Here is a 25,144-nt window from a genome sequence, read left to right as displayed (position 1 = left end):
AGTTTCCAGTTTTTCTGCTCTGTTTTTTCCCCATCTTTGTGGTTTTATCTACCTTTGGTCTTTGATGATGGTGACGTACAGATGGGTTTTTGGTGTGGATGTCCTTTCTGTTTGTTAGTTTTCCTTCTAAGAGTCAGGACCCTCAGCTGCAGGTCTGTTGGAGTTTACTGGAGGTCTACTCCAGACCCTGTTTGCCTGGGTATCAGCAGTGGTGGCTGCAGAACAGCGGATATTGGTCAACCACAAATGCTGCTGTCTGATCGTTCCTCTGGAAGTTTTGTCTCAGAGGAGTACCCGGCCGTGTGAGGTGTCAGTCCGCCCCTACCGGGGCATGCCTCCCAGTTAGGCTACTCGGGGGTCAGGGACCCACTTGAGGAGGCAGTCTGCCCATTCTCAGATCTCCAGCTGCGTGCTGGGAGAACCACTACTCTCTTCAAAGCTGTCAGACAGGGACATTTAAGTCTGCAGAGGTTATTGCTGTGTTTTGTTTGTCTGTGCCCTGCCCCCAGAGGTGGAGCCTACAGAGGCAGGCAGGCAGGCCTCCTTGAGCTGTGGTGGGCTCCACCCAGTTGGAGCTTCCCGGCAGCTTTGTTACCTACTGAAGCCTAAGCATTGGCAGGCGCCCCTCCCCCAGCCTTGCTGCTGCCTTGCAGTTTGATCTCAGACTGCTGTGCTAGCAATGAGTGAGGCTCTGTGGGCGTAGGACCTTCCGAGCCAGGTGCGGGATATAATCTCCTGGTGTGCCGTTTGATAAGCCCGTAGGAAAAGCGCAGTATTAGGGTGGGAGTGACCCGATTTTCCAGGTGCCGTCTGTCACCCCTTTCTTTGACTAGGAAAGGGAATTCCCTGACCACTTGTGCTTCCTGGGTGAGGCGATGCCTCGCCCTGCTTCGGCTCATGCTCGGTGCGCTGCACCCACTGTCCTGCACCCACTGTCCGGCACTCCCTAGTGAGATGAACCCGGTACCTCAGTTGGAAATGCAGAAATCACCTGTCTTCTGCATCACTCACGCTGGGAGCTGTAGACTGGAGCTGTTCCTATTTGGCCATCTTGTTCCACCTCCCAAATTTTTTATTTTTAAACTTGTTATAGAGACAGGCTCTCTCTATGTTGCCCAGGCTGTCCTCAAACTCCTGGCCTCAAGTGATCCTCTTGCCTTGGCCTCCCAAAGTGCAGGGATTCCAGGTGTGAGCCAGCACGCCCAGCCCAAAAGTTACATTTCTATCGGTTATGTACATATAAGCACATTTTGACAACGTGGTTATTAGTTTAAAATAAATATTTCCAAATATGACAGGTTGCCTTAATTTAATTACTATTAGTGAGGTAGAACCTTTTCATGTTTACATGAAATACAATTTCAGAATTGTGTTTCCTCCTCTGGCACTTGTGTTCTTGGCTTTAGCCCATTTTTCTACTAGTGTCTTTGAGTTTCTTATATTAAGTAGTGGGAGATCTTTGTATGTTTAGGATATTAACTATCCATTGCTATATTTTAACTGTATTACAATAGAGTTATAAATTTTTAAATACAGTTAAAACGTATAGTTAAGCAGCTTAAACAATGTATAGTTAAGCAATGGATAGTTAAGTAGCTTAAACAAGCTTAAACAAGCAGCCAAATGTGGCTTAAGCAAGCAGCTGTATGTGTGGAATTCATGTTTCTTCACTTTTCTTTCCCCCTGCATCCGTGATTTATAAAATAATAATCCTCCTTAATAAAATAACAATCACTTTATTTTCATGCCATATAATATCAAAATTTCAACTTCCATTATAAAACCTTCAAATAAAAAGAGATAATATTCTATATTTGAGTATATAAAAGAAACACTAAGGTATATGAGGTACAGGAGGATTTTAACAGTCTGACACTTCAGGCCAACAAGGGGTAAATAAAGGTGTTTTCTGTCTTTCTCTGCTTCGCCTTTTTTACAGGGTTGCAAATATCAATGGTTAATTTGTAAAGCTTACATTACTTTAAATTGGTATAAATTTGAGAAAGTGTACAAACCTTCCATCTGCTTCCTTGGCTTTGGCATACTGCAAATGGATCTTAGGAGAAGAAACGTGGGGCAGAAGATCACCAACTTTTGCCCTGGAAAGGTAGGTCCAGGAGAACAATATGAGTACTATGTTCACTCCAAAAGTAGCCTGCTATAACCAAATGTTAGGTTTTAGGATTCAAAAACCAGTTATTACTATCTTTCAAAAATCTTGGCTCCTGGCGGGGTGCAGTGGCCTGTGATCCCAGCACTTTGGAAGGCTGAGGTGGGCAGACCACCTGAGGTCAGGAGTTCAAGACCAGCCTGGCCAACATGGTGAAACCCCATCTCTACTAGAAAAAAAAATTCAAAAATTAGCCAGGCATAGTGGCGGCACGCCTGTAATCCCAGCTACTCAGGAGGCTGAGGCAGGAGAATTGCTAGAACCCAGGAGGTGGAGGTGGCAGTGAGCTGAGATCGTGCCAACTGCACTCCAGCCTGAGCAACAGAGATTCTGTCTCAAAAAAAAAGAATAAAAAAAAAAAAAAAAAGAAAAATCTTGGCTCCTATAGGTAAAAGCTGATTTAATTGCTTTGTCTCCTAACACCCACTCCACTCCCACCCCCAAAGGTAGGAAAATGGTTGGTCCATTAACTCTTTTAGGACAACGGGGTTTTTGTTTTTTCCTACTAATTTATCTGATTAAGGATTTCTCCACACCAAACCAGAAGAATGTGCTATTCTTTGGAAAAAGAACTATTAATATGAACTTATCTAAGGAGAACAAAAGAGATGAAGGGCAGGTCTAGATAGGGGAACAGAATGGACAGGGAGAAAGCATGGCAAGGAGGCAACTGGGGAGACCCCAGAGGCACATTCATTTCCAATCCTGTTCAGAAACAAACCGCAGGCAGCTCTTACCAATTCTTAGAGCGGATGTAAACAGATGCTGCTTTGTCATAGTAGAGACCTTTCTCATACAGTTGGGCCGCTTCTGAAAATTGCTAAAATAAGACAGGATTATTAAAATACTAAGTTATTATGTATAAAAGACCACATGAATATTGATGCAGAGAAAAGAGGACCTTCATATTCTCCAATATGGCTCCACAGTCTCTTTTAAGGACCCTGCTGGGATGCTTGAGGGCTTGGTTAACCCCTCGACGTATGTCTCCCGTTCTTATGGACATCTGGGCCACTCCAGCCAGACAAGCTTCATCATGTTCCTGCAATCACAAGGCAAACACTAACAAATCAGATTCTAACTTAACATGATGTGTTTAAGACAGAACAATGAATTTAACTCTAAAATGAGTCCAAAGGTTATGGTTTACTTTTATCTTTTCAGGGAAGTCTCATGATTTTAAAATAACACTTCAGTCCTTTTTTTTTTTTTAAATACCAGCTATTACAAAATTATATTTTGTTCTGCGAAAGCCTAGATCAACTTTATGCTTAAGACCAAATTTTTACTATCCCTCATATGTCTTTTTGGTATAAAATTTAATATAAAAAGTAATATACTGGCTATATAGCATAAATCTATGAATAAAATTAAGAAAACCATTTATCAAATTGAAGATTTCTCTATGAGGCATGATTAAACATAAAAACTTCATTTCTTTAGTAATTGTTAAATTCATTAAAGATACCAAAGACAGCTAAAGAACTTATCAAATAACTAATCTCTATTAGTAAGATGTAATGTCAGATTACATTTTATCTAAATCAGCATGTCTAGTAAAACTTTCTGTGATGACAGAAATGTTCTGTGTCTGCCCTGTCCAATATGGTAGCTACTGGGCATTTGAAATATGGCTGGTGCAACAGAGGAATTGAATTTTAAATTTTATTTAACTTTAAATAATTTAAGTAGACACATGTGGCTAGTGGTTACTGTAATTGATGGTGCAGATAAAGAATGAACTAAAATTGATGTAGCCAGACAAAGAAAATGTCAAAAACCTAAGAGATAAATGAGCAAAGGACATGATCAGACAATTCATTAAAAAATACAAGTGGAAACAAAATACAATTGGCCAATAAATAAATAAAAACATGCTCAACTTCACCAATAATCAAATATACATAAAATAAAATATCTTTTTTTGCTTATGAAATTGGTAGAGATAAAACAACTGATAACATTCAGTTTTGCTGAGAATGAAGAGGACACTATCATACATGGAGTGTGTGTGAATTACTACAATTTCTTTTGAACAGCAATTTAGCCATGTCAAAAATGAAAAGTACACTTTGTGACTTATAAGAAAATATTCTTCAGAAATACTATCATAGGTAGCCAAAGATACATGTACTAGGTAGAATATTCATTGCAGTGATTTTAAAAAATGAATTTAATTTTTTAATTTTTACTTTTTAATTTTAAAAAGTTGTTGTTTTTTTAAAGAGACTGGGTCTCATTCTATTGCCTAGGCTGGAGTGCAGTGATGCAATGCTACCATACCCAGCTAATTTTTTATTTTTAAATTTGTAGAGATGGGCCGGGCGCAGTGGCTCAAGCCTGTTATCCCAGCACTTTGGGAGGCCGAGGTGGGCGGATCACTTGAGGCCAGGAGTTCAAGACCAGCCTGGCTAACATGGCAAAACCCTGTCTCTACCAAAAATACAAAAATTAGCCAATCGTGGTGGCACATGCCTGTAATGCAGCTATTCGGGAGGCTGAGGTACAAGAATCGCTTGAACCCAGGAGGTAAAGGTTGCAGTGAGCCAGGATCGCACCACTGCACTCCAGCCTGGGCGACACAGCGAAAGACTGTCTCCAAAAGAAAAATAAACAAATAAATTTGTAGAGATGGGGGTCTTGCTTTGTTGTCCAGGCTGGTCTTGAACTACTGGTGTCAAGCATTCCTCCCACCTTGCCCTCCCAAAGTGCTGGTTATTACTAGCATGAGCCATCGTGTCTGGCCTGCAGTATTTTTGATGACAGAAAAAAACCCCACAACTATACTTCAATAAGGTAGTGGATAAAAAAAATTATAGTATATCCAAACAATGGAATATTAGAAGCTCTTAAAAGATTAAGACTGGCTGGATATGGTGGCTCATGCCTGTAATCCTAGTGCTTAGGGAGGCTAAGGCGGGAGGATGGCTTGAGGTCAGGAGTTTGAAGCTTCAGTAAACTACGATTATGCCACTACATTCCAGACTGGGAGACAGAGTGAAAAAAAAATAAAAATAAAAATAAAAATTTTTAATTTTATTACAAAAATAAAAATAAAAAATTATCTGGGTATGGTAGCATGTACCAGTAGTCCCAGCTAATAGGAGGGTGGAGCAGGAGGATCACTTGAGCCCAGGAGTTGAGGCTGCAGTGAGCTATGATCCTTCCACTGCACTCCAGCTTGGGCAACAGAATGAGACCCTGTCTCAAAAATAAAAAGATTAAGACAGATTCATATGTATTGATTTGGAAAGGCCATGAAGAAAGCAAAATGCTGCTTTGCACAGAGTGAATACTCAATGATCTTTGCTGAGTGAATGGAAATGAATGATTTCATTTTTGGTAAAAAAAAAAAAATCTATATTACAAGTATGCTTAGAAGAACTTCTGGATGAAAATATATAAAATCATTAACAGTAGTTACCATTAAGGGGTGTGCATGGAGGAGAGAATATTGGACTCACTTTTCTTTCTTTTTTTTTTTTGAGACAGAGTTTCCCTCTTGTCGCCCAGGCTGGAGTGCAACGGTGCGATCTCAGCTCACTACAACCTCTGCTTCCCGATTCAAGTGATTCTCCTGCCTCAGCTACTGGAGTAGCTGGGATTACAGGCGTGTGCCACCACATCTGGCTAATTTTGTATTTTTAGTAGAGACAGGGTTTAACCATGTTGGCCAGACTGGTCTCCTGACCTAAAGTGATCCACTGGCCTCGGCCTCCCAAAGTGCTGGGGTTACCAGCGTGAGCCACCATGTCCGGCCCTGGACCCACTTTTTTTTTCTTTTTTTTTTTTTGAGATATAGTCTCACTCTGTTGCCCAGGTTGGGGTGCAATGCTGTGATCTCAGCTCACTGCAACCTCCGCCTTCTGGGTTCAAGCGATTCTCCCTGCCTCAGCCTCCCAAGTAGCTGGGATTATAGGCACCCGTCATCATGGCCGGCTAATTTTTCTATTTCTAGTAGAGATGGGGTTTTGTCACATTGGCCAGGCTGGCCTGGAATCACTTTTCATGTTAACACATTTTGATGATTTTTCAAATTAGCTATCATGAGGTTGCATTACTTTTGTAATAAAAATGCTATATATAAAACAGAAAGTCAAAAGATTTTCAATCTTTACAAGACATCACCTAACTTAAAAACAGCAATTATTATTATAAATCTTAGCTTTTTAAGCTAGAATTCTGGGATGGGAAAAAGAGGTGGCATAGTGGGTCATGCTCTTCAGGGTCATCTTAAAAGATACAGTATGAGAAAGAAATGGCAGAATGAAGTTTTATGGATTGGGAATTCACTTTCAAAATGGTTACTGAAACTGATTTTTTCTTTTTTTTTTTTGAGATGGAGTCTCGCTCTGTCACCCAGGCTGGAGTGCAGTGGCATGATCTTGGCTCACTGCAACCTCCTCCTTCCAGGTTCAAGCGATTCTTCTGCCTCAGCCTCCCAAGTAGCTGGGACTACAGGCATGCGCCACCACACCTGGCTAAATTTTTGTATTTTTTTTTTTAGTAGAGACGGGGTTTCACCATATTGGCCAGGTTGGTCTTGAACTCCTGACCTTGTGATCTGCCCGCCTTGGCCTCTCAAAGTGCTAGGATTACAGGTGTGAGCCACCGCGCCCGGCCTACTGAAACTTTTAAAAAGAGCAAAAGGAAAAACCTTATGAAAATCATAGCCTATAAGTAAGAAAGGATAAAAATCGTATTTCCAACTTTAATTAGACTTATATTAAGAATGTAAAACTTATCAGACTGATAAAAATATCGTCATCGTCAGATTTTAAGAGCTTGAAGTGTTTTAAAATGATTTAACTATTTCCTTGCAAGGTTGTTAGTAAACCAAAGAAAAGGCTCACCTGCTAGATATTAAATACAATACAAATAAGACCATGATTTTTAAAAATGAAACTGAAAACAAACCCAGAGATAATTAGGCATATCTTATCTTTATCCAAGGTTACCTTATTATCACCTGTTATTCCTTTCTCATAATGAGCCAAAGCATTTACATAATCACCCCTGAAAAAAAAATGAGTCAATTTTAATATATATTTTAGAATTTTATTTACATATACTTTTTCCTTTTTTTTTTTTTTTTTTTTTTTTTAAGAGACAGGGTCTCACTCTGTTGCCCAGGCTGGAGTGCAGTGGCACAATCACAACTTACTGTAGCCCTGACCTCACTGGCTCAAGTGATCTTCCAGCCTCAGCCTCCTGAGTAGTTGAGACTATAGGCATGCGCCACCATGCCTCGAAAATTTTTAAAAGAATTTTTTGTAGAGACAAGGTCTCACTATGTTGCCAAGGCTGGTCTTGAACTCCTGGGCTCAAATGATCCACCACCTCGGCCTCCCAAAGTGCTGGGATTACAGGCATCAGCCACCAATGGGGAGTAGTAGACCAATTTACAAATACCAGATTTAAAAGATAATCTTTGTCACTGAGTTGCTTAAGCTCACAAAAGATGTGGAACACTACAGATGCATTCTTTCAAAGTGCAGTCTGTCATTATGTTGCTATTTTAAAAGTAATTATTAAGCTAGGTTATGCTATACTATAAGGTACTTACTGTGTGGTATGCTAGGCATTTTGAGGAGCTATATTAATTTTTTTTTTAATTCCGGGGTACACGTGCAGGATGTGCAGGTTTGTTACATAGGTAAACATGTGCCATGGTGGTTTGCTGTACCTATCAACCCATCACCTAAGTATTAAGCCTAGCAGGTATTAGCTATTTTTTCTGATAAGAAGCTACATTAATTTTATTGGCTACTTTTGGTTAATTATTTCCTTTGGGGCACTAAATAACAATCATGTGACCATAAAACTTTTTTTTTTTTTTTTTACCAAAGGCCCAATATTTACAGGAATATATATTGAGGGAATCTGGAAGGCTGTCAATTTATTAAAGGGTAGGAGTGGAGGAATACATTGGAGATTACAGTACTGAGGGCTCTGGTTCTTACACCAAGAAAAAGTATTAATATACATGATATAAATAATATTCCCGGGCCAGGCACAGTGGCTCACACCTGTAATCCTAGCACTTTGGGAGGCCAAGGCACATGGATCATGAGGTCAGGAGTTCAAGAACAGCTTGACCAACATGGTGAAACCCTGTCTCTACTAAAAATACAAAAATTAGCTGGGTGTGGTGGCATGCGCCTGTAATCCCAGCTACTCGGGAGGCTAAGGCAGGAGAATTGCTTGAACCTGGGAGGCAGAGTTTGCAGTGAGCTGAAATTGCACCACTGTACTCCAGCCTGGGTGACAGAGTGAGACTCCATCTCAAAAAAAAAAAAAAAAAAACAATAATAATATTCTCTTCCCATGACTGATGCTAACATGGATCTGCATATACAGAAGACTTTTATTATTTCAATTTATTTTCATTGTTTGAGATAGAATGAATCAGTGATTTGCCTAACATACTTTTTGAGATCCATCATCCTCTAAGAAACCATCTTCTCCAGGATAAACTAATCAGCTCTGAAATGGCATGATTTGAGATCTACCTTATCACTACTTTATCAGCTTAGGCAAGTTACTAAACCTCTCTAAGCCTCATTCACTTTCCTCATCTATTAATGTACAAGGACATTTTTGGAAAAGAAGCTGTTCTGCAGTTGAGAACTTTCTTTTGGTCAGCCTAGGACTCCATAGTCAGCAATGTTCCTAAGTGGAAATTACCAATGTGGACCTGATGACATCAACCAAGCTAGGGATTTTTCCTGAGAATAGGGAGGAGACATTCTCAGGAGATATCCCTAGCTCCGCTGATATAATCAATTGAGTTGACAGTTCCTCCCACAGGAGCCTAAGATTTTCCTTGGACAAGCTAAATTAATACTTTGGAACTCTCACTTTATTTTTATGTTATTTTTAGCTCACTGGATTATTTATTATTTTATTTTGAAGCTCTCATATGGAACTAACTCATTAGTTTAATCCCAGACTTTAGTAAGTTAAATCTCACCCAGACCCGATAGACTGGCCCTGCTTTGACCTAATCAAGGTCTTGGATGCATAATGAAACAGACTGTTGAAATTGAACACAGGCCTAGGGTCTTAGGTGTCAAAGTCATAGCTGGTGGCTACTCAGGTATTTGATGACAATGAACTATTCCTAGGTTAGTTCCTATTATCACAAGGAAATTCCTTCAGACTATTGGGGGCTAGGGTGTGTGTACATTAGGGTCTGAAGATCTGCATACAAATATCAGTGAAAGCTTTGAGAATCGGTGGCTTCATGGTCAAGTGATGAGCAGAAAGGGTTAGAAACAACAACACAGAGGCTTTCAATTGAACTCAGTTCATCTGACCATAATGAGACAAGTTTGAGAATTTGTTACAAAACTTCAATTTTCCTGAAGGAAGTGAAAATCGAAGTCTTCTGGATGGTCCGAGGGCTTACTGGGGTGTCTGTACTCTGACAGGACTTGGTGGATCATCTTTCCTTCTTAGCACAGAAGTTTTACATTCTAGGACTCAGTCATCCTTAGGATGCAGGTGGAGGGCCAGGGCAATGGGGCGCTGTCTCTTGTGTTATGTACTAAGATTCCAACATCACTTTTTGGTATAGGCATTTATAAGGAACAGAAATGTGGCAAACTTAAATCAAGATTGGTTAAGAAGAAAATCTCTATAATGTTTTCAATCTGTAGAATAGAAAATTTGAAATAAGATATCATGGTTAGAAATGAAAGAGTACTTCTTTTTTTGAGACAGGGTCTTGTTCCACTGCCTAGGCTGGTGGGTAGTGGCGTGATCACAGCTCACAGCAGCCTCAACCTTCTGGGCTCAAGTGATCCTCCCACCTCAGCCTCTCTAGCAGCTGGGACTACAGTCATGTCACCCCAGGCCTGGCTAGCTTTTTTTCTTTTTCTTTGTAGAGACAAGTTCTCATTATGTTGCCAAGGCTGGTCTCAAACTCCTGAGCTCAAGCAGTCTTCCTCCCTTGGGCCTCTGAAAGTGTTAGGATTACAGGCATGAGCCACCGTACCTGGTCCAAAGAGTACTTTTTGACAGAATAACTCCTACAACACGAATTTATGTGTCAGTATTCTCAATGAATCCAAAGTCTCTATGACAGTAAAGTAGAACTATGTAAAAATGTTTTTAGAAAAAATCTAATGTTAGAACTATACTTTCTTTGTTTAAAGACTAATCTTTTTCTATATTTTAATATTTTTGAATGTTGGAATGTATCATAATAAATGTCAAAAGAAATTGGTTGTCATTACACATACAAGTGCAAAATTATATTTGCAAATAAATTATTCATTTATTTTCTCTGCAGATATTTGCATTGGTAGCACCAACCATGGCTGAATTTTAACTTAAAACTGGATCCTAAATGACTCTAAAATTACACTTCGATGCAACACTGCAATAAAAACGTATAGTCTGTCAATTAAGACTATTGACAATTAAGAGGGTCTAGCAATTAAGATCACTAGAAAATTCTAAATTTCTCAGAATAGATTATGGAATTTCCAAAGGCAAGAGAGATTTGTGACTCCTATTCATGCATCATAAAGGACTATTACTCAAGCACTCAATATCCTCCTGGGAAGAGTTTTTGGCTTGAATTGCAACAGCAATTGTCTAATTTTCATACATGTTCAACTCAAGAAAGAAAAACTGTAATTAAAAATATCATTTCGTTAAAAAAATGTATGTATCTGTGAGGTACAAGTGCAGGTCTTTGCATTGGGTAGTGGTGAAGTCTGGACTTTAAGTGTACCCGGGTAATTTTTCAACCCTCATCCACCCTCCCACCTTTTGGAGTCTCCAGTGTCTATTACTCCTCTCTGTATGTCCTTGTGTGCCCATGGCTAAGCTCCCACTTATGAGTGAGAACATGCAGTATTTGACTTTCTGAGTTACTTCCCTTTGGCCTCCAGTTCCATCCACGTTGCTGCAAAAGACACAATTTATCCTTGTTTTATGGCTGAGTAGTATTCTATGGTGACTGTGTGTGTGTGTGTGTGTGTGTGTGTGTGTGTGTGTGTGTGTGTGTGTGTGTGTGTGTGTGTGTGTGTGTGTGTGTGTGTGTGTGTGTGTGTGTGTGTGTGTGTGTGTGTGTGTGTGTGTGTGTGTGTGTGTGTGTGTGTGTGTATACCACATTTTCTTTCTCCAGTGCTCCACTGATGGGACACTTAGGTTGATTCCTTACCTTTGCTATTATGAATAGTGTTGCAATAAACATATGAGTGCAGGTATCTTTTTGATATAATGATTTCTTTCCCTTTGGGTATACACTCAGTAGTGGTATTACTGGGTCGAATGGTAGTTCTAGTTTTAGTTCTTTGAGAAATCTCCATACTGTTTTCCATAAAGGTTCTACTAATTTACATTCCTATCAACAGTATATAAGCATTCCTTTTTCTTTACATTGTTACCAACATCTGTTATTTTTAGACTTTTTAATAATAGCTATTCTGACTGGTATAAGACGGTATTTCATTGTGGTTTTAATTTGCATTTTTCTGATGATTAATGCTACTGAGCATTTTTTCATATTTTTGTTGGCTGCTTATATGTCTTCTTTTGAAAAATGTCTATTTATGTCCTTTGCTCACTTTTTAATGAGGTTATTTGTTTTTTTCTTGTTGAGTTGTTTGAGTTCCTTGCAGATTCTGGATATTTGCTTGTTGCTGGATGCATAGTTTTCAAATATTTTTTCCCATTCTGTTGGTTGTCTGTTTGCTCTGTTGATTGTTTCTTTTGCTGTGCAGAAGCTTTTTAGTTTAATTAAGTCCCATTTGTCTACTTTTGTTAGAAAAAACTATAATTCTAAGCAAATAGAAAACGTAGACCAAACCTTGGTGTTTTTCACTATGGTTTGAAATCACAGAGCAAATCCTCAAAGTGTTAAAGGAGGTCAGAACCATGAACATAAGTTAGGAAAAGCAGTGTGATGCTATGCATAGTTGTTGATGGCCACATGTGATTAAAAATAATATTGAGGCTGGGCGTAGTGGCTCACACTTATAACCCTAGCACTTTGGGAGGCTGAGTTGGGAGGATCACTTGAGCCCAGGAGACCAGCCTGGTCAAGACGGTGAGACCCTGTCTCTCTAAAAATTAAAAAAAAATTAAAAATTAGCCAGGCCTTGTGGTGCATGCCTATAGTCCCAGCTACTCAGGAGGCTGAGATGGGAGGATCACTTGAGCACAGGATTTCAAGGCTACAGTTAGCTATGATCATACCACAGCACTCCAGCCTGGGTAACACAGAGAGATCCTGTCTCTATTAAAAATAATAATAATAATAACATTTAGATTCTAAATGCAAAAACAGCTTAGATCCAGACTTAGATTTTGATGCTGAAAACTTAAAGTGGATAATGCATGGATAAGACATTGTTAGAAAAAACATTTTTCAGATATATAATTAATATAGTATTTTTTCTCTAAAAAAATTATTAAATCAACGGAGGGCCTTATCATTAATGGAAGTTTTGAACTGAAGATATTTGCAGTCATTAGCTACTGACTGAAATGTATAAAAACAAAGACTTACGCGAATTCAAGCTGAACAGCATATTCTTTTGATATAAAAGGTATCTGGTCTGGGGCCAAATGCTTTGCCAGTTGTAGAGCACTGTCCCAATGCTGTAAATCCCTTCTCATCTGTTCAGAAGAGAAAGACCTTAATTTCAAATGAGCAAAATTATTTTGCAAAGTTACCACCAAGAGCTAGTTTTAATAAAACTAATTACAAAATCTTTTTGTTTAAATAATGAAACTTGATCTTTACAATGATAATATATTACTATAGTATGCATTCTCAATAGGGTCTTGATAGAGCCCTGAAGGAGGCAAAAATTGATTCTTGGAGGGGCAAAAAAATCTTAGCTATTATAATGGTTTGTGGCCCTCCAAAACTCAGTCTTATCTAACAAAATCTTAGTCCTTAGTATTTAATTTTTCTCAGCAGGGAGTAATCAAATTAAATTAATGTAATCCATTAAATTAAAGTTAATTTTTATTTTTAGAAGGTAGTGATTTTAAAAAGTTGAGAACACTTTGCTATAGGAATTGGTGTGTTTTTCTTAGAAAATCTGAAGCTCTATCACAACACCAGTAATACCAAACGTAACTAAAATGTAAATATATCTTTCTTCCTAGTTCCTGTGGTCTTTTTTCTCTGCCTGGTACATAATTCTAAATATAAACTCATCATTAAATAATCTTTTAAAGTTCATTCCTCACTTTATTCATACTTCCTAAATAATAATAGCTAACATTTTTCAAGTGTTATTATCTGCCAGATACTGTTCTAGGGGATTAGCTTATTTATCTTTCATGACTACCCTTTTGCAATGTATTAATACTTTCTTGTATCCATTTTAGAGATCCAGAAACTGAGGCAAAGAGAGGCTCCTCTGTATATAAGGTTACACAGCTGGTACATGACAGAACTGGGCAGTAGGGCTCTGCCTCTGAACTCTTCACCTGGTTAACTCATCAGCTTTCAAAGTGAGGTTAAAGAGTAATCACCCCTCTCCATTATCAGTCCATTACCTCAAATCCTTTCCAAGTCTAGCAGCACATGACAAGTGCCCACAGTCAAATGCTGAAGAGTTGAGATGACATCTTTCCCCTCAGTCATCACAGCCATATTCCTATTTCAGTGAGTACTAATCCAAGTTTTGAAAACTTCTCAGGGTGTCCCAATTATCTTAAATGATACTGTAAAATTACCTAAATTTTTCTTAAAACAAAGTTAATTTAGTTCACTTAAAATTTAAAAATGAAAATTTGCTATAGAATGATTTGTAAGAGGAAAGTTGTAAAATTAATAACAAATGCTCCCAAAACAACCTCTTTTATATAGTGGTAGAAATGCCAGTTTTAGGTGAAATAATATTAATGATTACAATAGCTAATGATGTGTCTTTACTATTGATCAGGCACTGTGCTAAAAGACCTCGTTCTCATTTTTAAATCTTTACAAAAATCCTGTGGGTTAGATATTATTCTTCCTACTTTAAAGAAATAGGATCTAGGGCTCAGAAAGGTTAAATAACATGTCCAAGCTTACACAGAGCTGGAATTTGAACCCAGACATGTCTGACTGTGAAGTCTGTGCTCCTCATTGCTCGTCTATATTGCCACGTTTCCCTTCTTCCCTGCCCTTGAACTAACCAGGCCCTTCATCCTGCTCTAGGCCCTCTCCTGCAATGCTCACCTCTGGGAAACCAGTGATGGTACTCTAGTCCTTAGCTCACCTCTTAATACACAACATAGAATTTTACACAATAAGGATAAATGTGCCTCGGTTTTCCCATCTGGAAAATAGAGAAAAAACCAATCCTATCTCATAGGATTGTTGGGAGGGTTAAATGAATTAATACATGTCAAGTGCTTAGAAAAGTGCCTGGCCCACATAAGCACTCAATATATGGTGATGTTTTTCCTGGTATATGTTTTTGTAATTTACACTATCTGTTCTTTTTGGACACATTTAGATTTCAATTAGTAATGTTATAATACCATGCATTTTATACCTCCATAAAATGCAGAATAAACATTTTTGAATTATAATTTTAATGATTAACATTATAATTACTGAGTACTCAGGGGTTCTTAAACTGACATGTTTGAATTTTAGGAGGGGGAAGGCATATAGTCTCTGTGCTGAGAAATTTTAATTATATAGAAGGGGTGATCCTCCTTTGCATGTTCTTATGTTCTTTCCCTTTTTTTTTTTGAGACGGAGTCTCGCTCTATCACCCAGGCTGGAGTGCAGTGGTACAATCTTGGCTCACTGCAATCTCCGCCTCCTAGGTTCAAGCAATTCTTCTGCCCCAGCCTCCAACTAGCTGGGATTACAAGCTCACTACAACCTCCCCCTCCCAGGTTCAAGCAGTTCTCCTGTCTCAGCCTCCTGAGTAGCTGGGATTACAGGCACATGCCACCACGTCTGGCTAATTTTTGTATTTTTAGTTGAGATGAGGTTTCATCATATTGGTCAGGCTGGTCTCAAACTTCTGACCTCAGGTGATCCATCCACCTCGGTCTCCCAAAGTGCTGGGATTAAAGACGTGAGCCACTGCACCCGGCCCCATTTTTTTTTTTTCCCCATTTCCCCACTGGATACCTCTTACACAATTTCCATTCTTATTTGCTGCCATACCTCCAGGGCAGCAATAGGACAGCTGGATGCAAGGTACAGGTCCTGAGCCAGGTTATAATCGTTGGTAAACATGGCAAGGTGTCCTGCCAAAAGATTGTAGTCCTCTATTCCCTACAAATAAGAGCAATTTTGATGAGAAAAAAATGCAAGAGTTTAACTTTTTTTTTTTTTTTTTAAGGACTTTGATCAGTAGGAAGTGGTAATGTTCTATCGATTCACTCGTTTAAGAGTTAGGTAAGATTAAATGCAAAAAAATTTAGACTGCATTTAACTTAAAATAGCATTTAAATCTTAACTTGATAATTCTGTAACATGCTGTTTACCTTTATTTGTTCCAAGGACATCACTATGCCAACATTTCCAATTCTCCGATAAACACGGATTGCAAACTCCACTTCCAAGTGATGTAGACAAGCTCTGGCCAACTCATTCCAGGCAGCCTCATCATTCAGAATCCTGCACATTTCCCAAGCATCAGAAAACCTGGGATGTAAGCACATAAGCTTAATCAGAACGCTCCACTTGCCACATGTTAGGCAATTTTCAGACTACGTGTCATCTAATAGTGTGCCCCAGATAAACTGTCTAAAACATTTCTTAACCTGTAATTGTTATTTACAAGTAATGAAAAAACACTTAAGCTTTCTTCCTTTTTTGTGCAGATAAATGTTTTTCCCTGAATTTCTTTTATTAATCTGAATCTACTCTGTAATCAGCCTACTCAATTAACAACTAAACTAATCCTATTCATTTATTTCTTTTTATTTCACACATAGATGAATATTATTTTTGTTCTCACATAAGTCTAATAAAATTAGTATTCTATTCCTATAAATTTAGAAGTTTAAAACAGGGGTCAGCAAACTATGGCTCATGGGCCAAATCTAGTCAGCTGCTGTTTTGAAAATACAGCTTGAGTGGAACAAAGTCACTCATCAGCTCACTCTTTTTTTTTGAAGATGGAGTCTCGCTCTGTTGCCCAGGGTGGAGTGCAGTGGCGCGATCTCACCTAACTGTAACCTCGGCCTCCTGGGTTCAAGTTATTCTCCTGCCTCAGCCTCCCGAGTAGCTGGGACTACAGGCACATACCAACACGCCTGGCTAATTTTTTGCATTTTTAGTAGAGATGGGGTTTCACTGTGTTAGCCAGGATGGTCTCGATCTGCTGACCTTGTGATCCGCCCGCCTCAGCCTCCTAAAGTGCTGGGATTACAGGTGTGAGCCACTGCACCCGGCCCAGCCCACTCTTTAATGGATTGTCTGTGGCCACTTTCCTGCTACAACAGCCAGCCTGAGTAGCTGCGATAGAGACCCTATGGCCCGTAAAGCTTGAAATGTTTACCATTTGGACCTTAACAGAAAAGGTTTTCTGACCTCTGGTTTAAAACATGAACATAAATGCCAATTAAACTTTTTGTGGAACCGCTACATGAGTGACTATATTACATCCATCTATCTATTCATTCATCCATATATCTATTCACCTATCCATTTTTTCATCCAACACACATTTACTGAACTCCTGTTATGTGCTTGGAAACATGATACAAAAATCAACCACAGTTGCTGTCCTTAAGGCAGTCACTACTGGGGAAGGTGGAAGAGACAGACAAGGAAACAAATGACTATAGCATATTTTGACAGAGGTAACTGAGTACTTATAATAGGGAATTCTTTGTGCTAAGTCTTTTGCGTAAATTCTCTGACCCTAATAACCCTACCCACTAAGTATTATTATTATTTCTCCTTTATAGATTAGGAAAGTGAGGCTTAGAGATGTTAAAAGACTAGCCCAAGGCACACAGAGGTAAGTGGTGTCATGCTCTTCACCACTGTGTATACTGCATCCTGGCTCTGAGTCAACACATCAGAAAGACCCCAGGCAGGACTTCCTGTGGTGGTGAGGAAGTCGGTGAAGGCTTCCTGGAGCAGGAGATGGCTCCGCTAATCACTGATGGGTAAAGAAAGAGGGGTTACTACATTCAGAGACAGGGAAAGGGCATTCCAGGAAGAATCATGAAATATATGCAATTTCAGCAGCCAGTGGAACAGAGAGGGAGTTGAGTGGAGACAGTTGAGCTGGTGTTAAATCATGAAGTGCCTAGTAGGTCATGGAGATCCCCCAGGAATTTGGATTTGTTTGTAAAGGCAATAGAAAGTCACGAAGGATCTTGAGCAGGGAAATAAGAGGATCAAATCACATTTTCAAAAGTGTGTGGAGAATAGATGAGATCATTACAAGGCTATTGGCAGACAGAACAGTTAGGAAGTGGTTAGTTACATTACACATTATTCCAAGTGAGGGCCTGGGTAAAGACGAGGGAACACAGGAGGAGGAAAGGAGCTGGTGTATGTATGTGTTAAGGCCTGTGCATGTGTGATTAGAGTGAGGGAAAATAGGGGTCTGTGGAAATTGATGAGTTTAGTTTTAGAAAGAGCAAGTTTGAAGAGCTCATGGACTTCCAAGTACATATGACGGAAGGAAGTTGTAAGTACAGGTTAAGATAAAGACACAGACTTTAGAGTCAGCTTCATATGGGTGGTATGTTGAGCCACGTTAAGCAGAGGAGATTCACTCAGGAAGAATAATTAGAGTAAGAAGAGAAGGAAACTCATGAGACCCCAATAAACAGCAACATTTAAGAGAGGCTCGGAAGAATTAGAACATCAAAGGAATTCACGGTGGCTCTAGGAGATAAGAGAAAAAAACAGGAAAAGGAAATTATAAGCAAAGCAAAATCAAACTTCGTTATGATGAAATCAAGATATTGTTGAAATAATTAGGTTTATTAGGATTTCCCAATAACTGGGCTCTTTGGAAGCTTAGAAACCGTTTTGTTCTTAAGGGCTTTTCTTGTAATAAAGTACTCATAATAAAAACAGCTATCTTATCTGAGCCTCACAATATCGCTGTGAAATGAACAAAGGAAGTGCTGTTATCTCCATCTATTGAATAGGATTTGACATTTTATCAAAAAGACACCTGCGCTCATGTTTACTGCTACACTATTCACAATAGCAAAGTCATGGAATCAACTTAAGTGTCCATCAACAGATGACTGGATTTTAAAAAGTGGTGTGTATATATAGATACACACCATGGAATACTACTCAGCCATTAAAAAAAAATGAAATCATGTCTTTTGCAGCAGTATGGATGGAATTCGAGGTCATTATCCTAAGTGAAATGCCCCAAAGTCAAAAACTGCATGTTCTCACTTAGAAGTGGGAGGTAAACAATGGGTACACATGGACATACAGGTGGAATAATAGATACTGGAAACTCCAAAAGGCGGGACGGTGAGACAGAACTGGTTGAGGGATAAAATACTACCCACTGGGTACAGTGTTCACTATTCTGGTGATGGGTACATTAAAAGCCCAGACTTTACCATATGCACTATATCTATGTAGCACAATTGCACTTGTACTTCTACGTTTACAAAAAATAAAAAAAAATTCTTGCAAGGAGAAAGAATAAAGCAATAAAATAAGATAAAATAATTATAGGATTTGACCTTTAAAATCACAAAAGCAAATGAGAAGTTCCAAAATAATTGTTTGAAAGCCTACCTTTTTAGCATTAAATTCTGTGCCAGCATTAGTCTCAGTTCATCAGGCCCCGTATCTTTTAAGTTGCTGAGAAAGCCATGGGTGCTAAGGTAGATGTTGTTTACTTTTCCACTCTGTGTTTGGCAGGTCAACTCTCCATTATATAGCAGCAAAGGTTTATGAGCAAAAGGAACTTTGGTGCTACCAGCCAAAATAACCTTGGCTCCTACATTATAAAACAGACATTGCAATGCCGAAAGCTAATACTCAGCACAAACATCAGAAAGGAATGTTTTAATTTTACTGCAATGGGAAATTCATTTGTCAGCGAATATACACAAAAGGGGTTTAGTACCTTGTATAGTGTCCTTGTGAAAGACATAAGTGTACACCTTATCATCATCATAAGCAATAAATACACCTTTATCCATTGGCCAGTTTTCCCAAAGAACACCTTTAACGGTTGGTGAAAAATCTGGAATCTCATAAGTAGCGTCATTAACCTACAAAATAAAATTTACAGATTTGCCCCAAGTCTGTACTTAAATCATTATCATTTGCCATGGTAGAAGCCTGTTTGCAGCCTTAGCTGGCTTAGCTTACTGAGTCATATTCAACCTAACATCACTCCAACAACAACAGGAAAGATTCTTTTTCCATTCCTATCCTAGGTCTGGCTTGAGAAAACTATAGTTATTTGGAAAATCCAAGGTTTGATCTAAAATCTGGCAAATTTGTGGGAGAACCCACAAGTCTAGACACAAAGCTTCGGATTAAGGAAAAAAAATTAAATCTGCTCAAGATGACAGAAATTTAAACTACAAACACACTTGTACTTGTGTTTAGAAATTTTTCAATAATACTGAGTATTTGATAACACTGGGTATTAAGAAAAAAATTAATTCACATGATTGAAGTAAATTACACTAGGGATGCTTTATTTCAAAAGACTTCTCTAAAATGCATGTCAACAAATATAAATACACAATCATCCCTCAACATCCATGAGGGATTTGTTCCAGGATCTCCCACGGATAGCAAAACCCACACAGATGCCCAAATCCCTGAATAAAATGGTGTAATATGTGTATAACCTATGTACACCCTCCCTTATACTTTAAATCATCTCTACTTGTAATACCTAATACAATATAAATGCTATGTAAATAGTTGTCATACTGTATTGGGAATACAGACAAGAAAAGTTTTCTGCACAGGTTTAGCATAGACAAAACCATCCATTTTTCCCCTGAATATTTTTGATCCACAGTTGGTTGAATCTGTAGATGAGGAACCCACAGATAGGGTGGGCTGACTGTAATATTATACTAAATAAGCTATTTACAAAAATCGGTCCATATAAGTCCTGTGAACTCAGGCAGGTAGGCTTATATATATCCTGAATAGGGAACTGAAAAATATCTGTCTCCTCCTATTCTCAAAATAAGAATGAAATATAAAATTCCTGCAAATAATAATTAATACTACAAAGCTGTGTTATTTAATATAGTAGTTGCTATTATAACATCTACATGTGGCCAGACGTACTTATTAAGCACTGAAATGTGCCAAGTCCAAATTGAGATATGTTTAAGTGTAAACTACACACTCAGAAAGTCCGCATGAAAAAAAGATGGTAAAATATCTCCTTACTTTTTTTTATATTCAATTACACATTGAAATGATAATATTGAGATACCATTGCACACCAGTCAGAATCACGATTATTAAGTCAAGAAACAATAGATGCTGGCAAGGCTGAGGAGAAAGAGGAACGCTTTTACACTATTAATGGGAATATAAATTCGTTTAACCATTGTGGAAGACAGTGTGGTGATTCCTCAAGGATTAAATTAAATATATTAAAATTAATTTCACCTGTTTGTTTTTTATCTTTTTAAAAATGTAGCTAATAGAAAATTTTTAATTACATATTTGGTTCACATTATATTTGCATTGAACCGTGCTACTTACAAGATATTGTACTAATTACTTCATTTAATTCTAACTTTATACTCTAGAAGACAGATACTATTATTATTCCCATTTTACAGATGAAGAAACTAAAGTACAGAGAAATCTGTCCAAAGTCACAGAGCTAGTAGGTTGACGAGCCAGTATTTGAACCCAGGCAGTCTGGCTCCTGAGTCTCTGCTTCTAATCACTATGTTATACTGATTCTCACTTTGTATAGATGAGCACATCAGTGCCACTGGACTAGTGGCTGAACTGTTTTTAAAAAAGGTAACCATTTGTTGAGTGCTTATTATGTGGCTAACACTGTACTAAAAGCTTACATGCATCATCCTATTTACTTTTCATTTAACAACCCTATAAAGTAGGTACTAGAACTGTCTCCATCTTAGACAGACAGAAAAACTGGAAATCCAATCAAAGTGAGAGCTCTTTAACAGAAATTATCAAGAAAAAGAGAACTGTAAATGGAGAAAGTAAAAATGAAGGAAATCACCTTGTTTAAGGCTGATCTTACTCCTTACCCTTTTCCTAGCAGCTACACCCTATTTCTGAATTTAACTCCTGACAGACACCTGATTTACCCTCCTACTCTCTTGTATATTCTGTCTAAGCCACAGTTTCTAACTGTGGTGAACCCACACGGGAAATTCAAGGCAGCTCTAATTAGTTCCCTGTTATAGAAAGGAAACCTATACAAGGTGGAATTTCTGTATTAAGTGGAAACTCGAGGTTTATCTTCATTTATGTCATCCTTCCTCATTTGCTTTGCAATTGGGAGAGGAATGCATTGAGTAAGAACTAGCAGATTAGGAATTTGGCATATATAATCCAGGTACATCTGTGGAAATTTGTTATGTTTGTCAAATAAAGAAAGAAAAGAAAGAAGAGAAGGAAAGGAAGGGAAGGGAAAGGGAAGAGGAAGGGAAAGGAAGGAAAGGAAAGGAAGAAGGGGCGGGCATGGGGAGGAAGTAAGTCTTTGTATCAAGCGAAGTGTAGCAGTGAGGAGCAGGCTGTTTACATTGAGGGGACACCACAGTGAGACCTAGGCACCTGGAAACAGTATTAAGGATGGGTCCACAAGCAGCTGTAGCTTATATGAATTTGACCGAAAACATAGTAAACCATTAACAGGATATTAAAAAGTAAATGAAAAATCCAATTATAGTTAACTAATGAAAAGGCACATCTCCTTTTTTCTAAATCTATTTTTAAAAAAGTTAAGGATGTTTAAAAAGATGAGTGACTGATTTTTAAAATGGGTTCATCCATTTTTATTCATCTAATACAGAAATACCTGTTCCTTGTGCTCAGGATCTTTAAGGAAAGAGGAAAATCAACTGAGGTGGGCAGAAGGGACAGATAAGCTCACTGCCTATCGGGAGAGAAAAGTCATGTACAGGCAGATACACTGTAATTATTGTATTGTGCAGTAAGTATACGATAAGGTTGAAAGTGGTATAGGATATAATAACTATTTTTCCCATTAAAAATCTTTCTGGGATGGCCACTATGAAAAATTACAGAATAATGGAAAAAGTTTTCTTGATACAGTAATGAGAAATCTATCATAAACATGACATTATGAAGATGACAGCAAAGAACTACAATCCTTGGCACTAATTAATAGAAAATTTTACATGAGATAGGCTTTAAAATATTGCATTTCAAAAAATAAACATTTAAAAATGTTCTAGACTTACTGGACAGTAAACAAATCCATCACTTTTTTCATCAATGAAAACTAATCTGGTCCCATTTGGGTCGGGAAAAATCTTTTTCACACTGACAGGATGTCGATAATCATTAACAAATTGCCAGTCTTCAATGTAGAAATACTGAACGACACCAGTCTAAAAAAAAAAAAAAAATCCAGCCATGAAAATATAAAAGGTAGTCAAGGAAATACTTTCAACATTTAAATTAAACATACATTCTAATTTTAAGAGAAAAATGTCATGTTTTTGATGAAGTGTCTAAGAATAATATTTAGTATATATGAAAGGTACAGACTCACGAAAATAAATACAATGGGAAAAGCTGGCGCAGTGGCTCTCGCCTGTAATCCCAGCACTTTGGGAGGCCAAGATGAGCGGATCACGAGGTAAGGAATTCGAGACCAGCCTGGCCAATATGGTGAAACCCCGTCTCTACTAAAAATACAAAAATTAGCTGGGCATGGTTGCGGGCGCCTGTAATCCCAGCTACTTGGGAGGCTGAGGCAGGAGAATTGCTTGAACCCAGGAGGCAGAGGTTGCAGCGAGCCGAGATCGCACCATTGCACTCTAGCCTGGGTAACAGAGCAAGACTCTGACTCAAAAAAATAAAAAATAAAAAATAAAAATAAAAATAAAATGGGAATGTACCTGTGATTAAACAGTCTATTAATTCTAATATTCTTAGTGATATTAAAGCATAATTGATTTTTAGAATTCTTACTTGCTAGAAATACCCCTATTATATAGGAGTAACTTTTAAATACATTATTTTAATTTTTTTGCTACTAATCAATAAATTAGAAAATCAATTTTAAGATAAAAAATCCACCTGATAGAATCAACTGAATGTATATTAGCAATGAACATGTACAGACCAAAATAAAAAATGCAATACCATTTACAATTACTCAAAAAAATGAGATACTTGGGTATAAACTTAAACATAACATGCCCAGGACCTGTATGCTGAAAATTACAAAACACTAATGAAAGACACAAAAGATTTAACTAAATGGAGAGGTACACTGTGTTCATGGATGGGAAATTAACATGTTAATTATTCCCATCTGATATAAAGGTTTAATATCATTCTAATAAAAGAAACCTCAACAAGATTTTTTTGTAGATATACACACAATTATTCTAAAATTTATAGACTGATAAACTAGAAGAGCTAAAACAATTTTGAAAATAAAGTGGGAAATTAGTCTACCCAATTTTAAGGCTTTCTTTTTATAGCTATAGTAATCAGGACTGCGTAGTATTGGTGGAAGAACAGATGAACAGATACACAGATCAATGGAAGCCTGAAATAGAGACAGATATGTTCAACTGATTCTTTTTCCTGTTTTAAAGATGCTTGTGTTTGGCCAGGCGTGGTGGCTCATGCCTGTAATCCCAGCACGTTGGGAGGCCAAAGTGGGTGGATCACGAGGTCAGGAGTTCCAGACCAGCCTGACCAACATGGTGAAACTCCGTTTCTACTAAAAATACAAAAATTTGCTGGGCGTGGTGGCGCGTGCCTGTAATCCCAGCTACTCAGGAGGCTGAGGCAGGAGAACCACTTGAACCCAGGAGGTGGAGGTTGCAGTGTGCTGAGATCACGCCACTGCACTCCAGCCTGGGCAACAGAGCGAGACTCCATCTCAAAACAAAAACAAAAACAAAAAATGAAAAACAAAGAGGACTGTACTTTTATTCTTATTTTTAATAGCTTTATTGATACAATTTACATACTATAAAATTCACCCTCTTAAAGTATACAACTCCATGGTTTTTTGTATATTCACAGAGTTGTGCAATACTTCATCACAATCAATATTAAAACATTTCATAACCTCAAAAAGAAACTCCACTTGGCTGTCAATCCATATGCCCTTCAATGGGCGAATGAATGTTAAACAAACTAGTACATCCATACCATGGAATACAACTCAATAACAAAATGGAAGAAACTATGGATACACACAACTTAGATGAATCTCCAGAGAAGACTGAGTGAAAAAAAAGCCAATCTCAAAATATTGCATACTGTTTGATTCCATTTATACATTATTGAAATGGCAAAATTATGGAAATGGAGAACAAGTTATTTGTTCCAGGGGTTAAGAATGGGGTGGCAGCAAGAGGGAAGTGGCTATAAAACAGCAACATGAGGGATCCTTGTGGTAACAGAATTGTTCTGTATGTTGACTGTACTAATGTCAATATCCTGGTTGTGATTACTATAATGTTACCACTGCGGGAAACTAGGTAAAGGGGTACCTAGGACTTCTCTCTGCATTGTTTCTTACAACTGCATGTGAATTTTACAAGGATCTCAAAACAGAAAGTTTAATTAAAATTTAAAAAAAGATAACATTTTGGACTTCTATTCAGGGCAAGATAGAGAAGGATAATCTTTTCAAACAATGGTGCTGGAACAACTGGATATCATTTGCAAAAAGTGATCTATACCTCATGGCATAAACAAAATTTAACTCAAAGTATCAGGGACCTAAATGTAAAACATAAAACTATAAAATTTCTAGAAGAAAACATAGGAAAAAATTTTGTGATGTTGGGTTAGGCAAAGATTTCTTAGCT

The 25,144-nt window shown here is 37.9% G+C and overlaps 1 protein-coding gene across 5 annotated transcripts in view; it reads right to left on the bottom strand.

The window, feature by feature from the left end:
- The window catches only part of WDR19 (WD repeat domain 19), a 111,659-nt gene that overhangs the window by 44,853 nt on the left and 41,662 nt on the right, over window positions 1-25,144 (bottom strand). For all 5 annotated transcript variants that reach the window (XR_008524139.2, XM_024246284.3, XM_063723801.1 and 2 more), the window contains 10 exons: window positions 22,544-22,693; window positions 19,222-19,369; window positions 18,888-19,092; window positions 15,638-15,797; window positions 15,315-15,425; window positions 12,696-12,805; window positions 7,129-7,186; window positions 3,072-3,212; window positions 2,908-2,990; window positions 2,016-2,099 (listed from right to left, as the gene is read on the bottom strand). Coding sequence is in view for 4 of the 5 variants with exons in the window: in XM_024246284.3 (XP_024102052.2) it covers window positions 2,016-2,099; window positions 2,908-2,990; window positions 3,072-3,212; window positions 7,129-7,186; window positions 12,696-12,805; window positions 15,315-15,425; window positions 15,638-15,797; window positions 18,888-19,092; window positions 19,222-19,369; window positions 22,544-22,693 (1,250 nt within the window). In the remaining variant the exon portion in view is untranslated. The remainder of the gene's footprint in view (window positions 1-2,015; window positions 2,100-2,907; window positions 2,991-3,071; window positions 3,213-7,128; window positions 7,187-12,695; window positions 12,806-15,314; window positions 15,426-15,637; window positions 15,798-18,887; window positions 19,093-19,221; window positions 19,370-22,543; window positions 22,694-25,144) is intronic.

This window comes from Pongo abelii, chromosome 3 (assembly GCF_028885655.2).
Source record: "Pongo abelii isolate AG06213 chromosome 3, NHGRI_mPonAbe1-v2.0_pri, whole genome shotgun sequence".
Taxonomy (NCBI): domain Eukaryota; kingdom Metazoa; phylum Chordata; class Mammalia; order Primates; family Hominidae; genus Pongo; species Pongo abelii.
The sequence above is the reverse complement of the archived record's forward strand: the minus strand, read 5'-3'. Positions and strand labels throughout refer to the sequence as shown.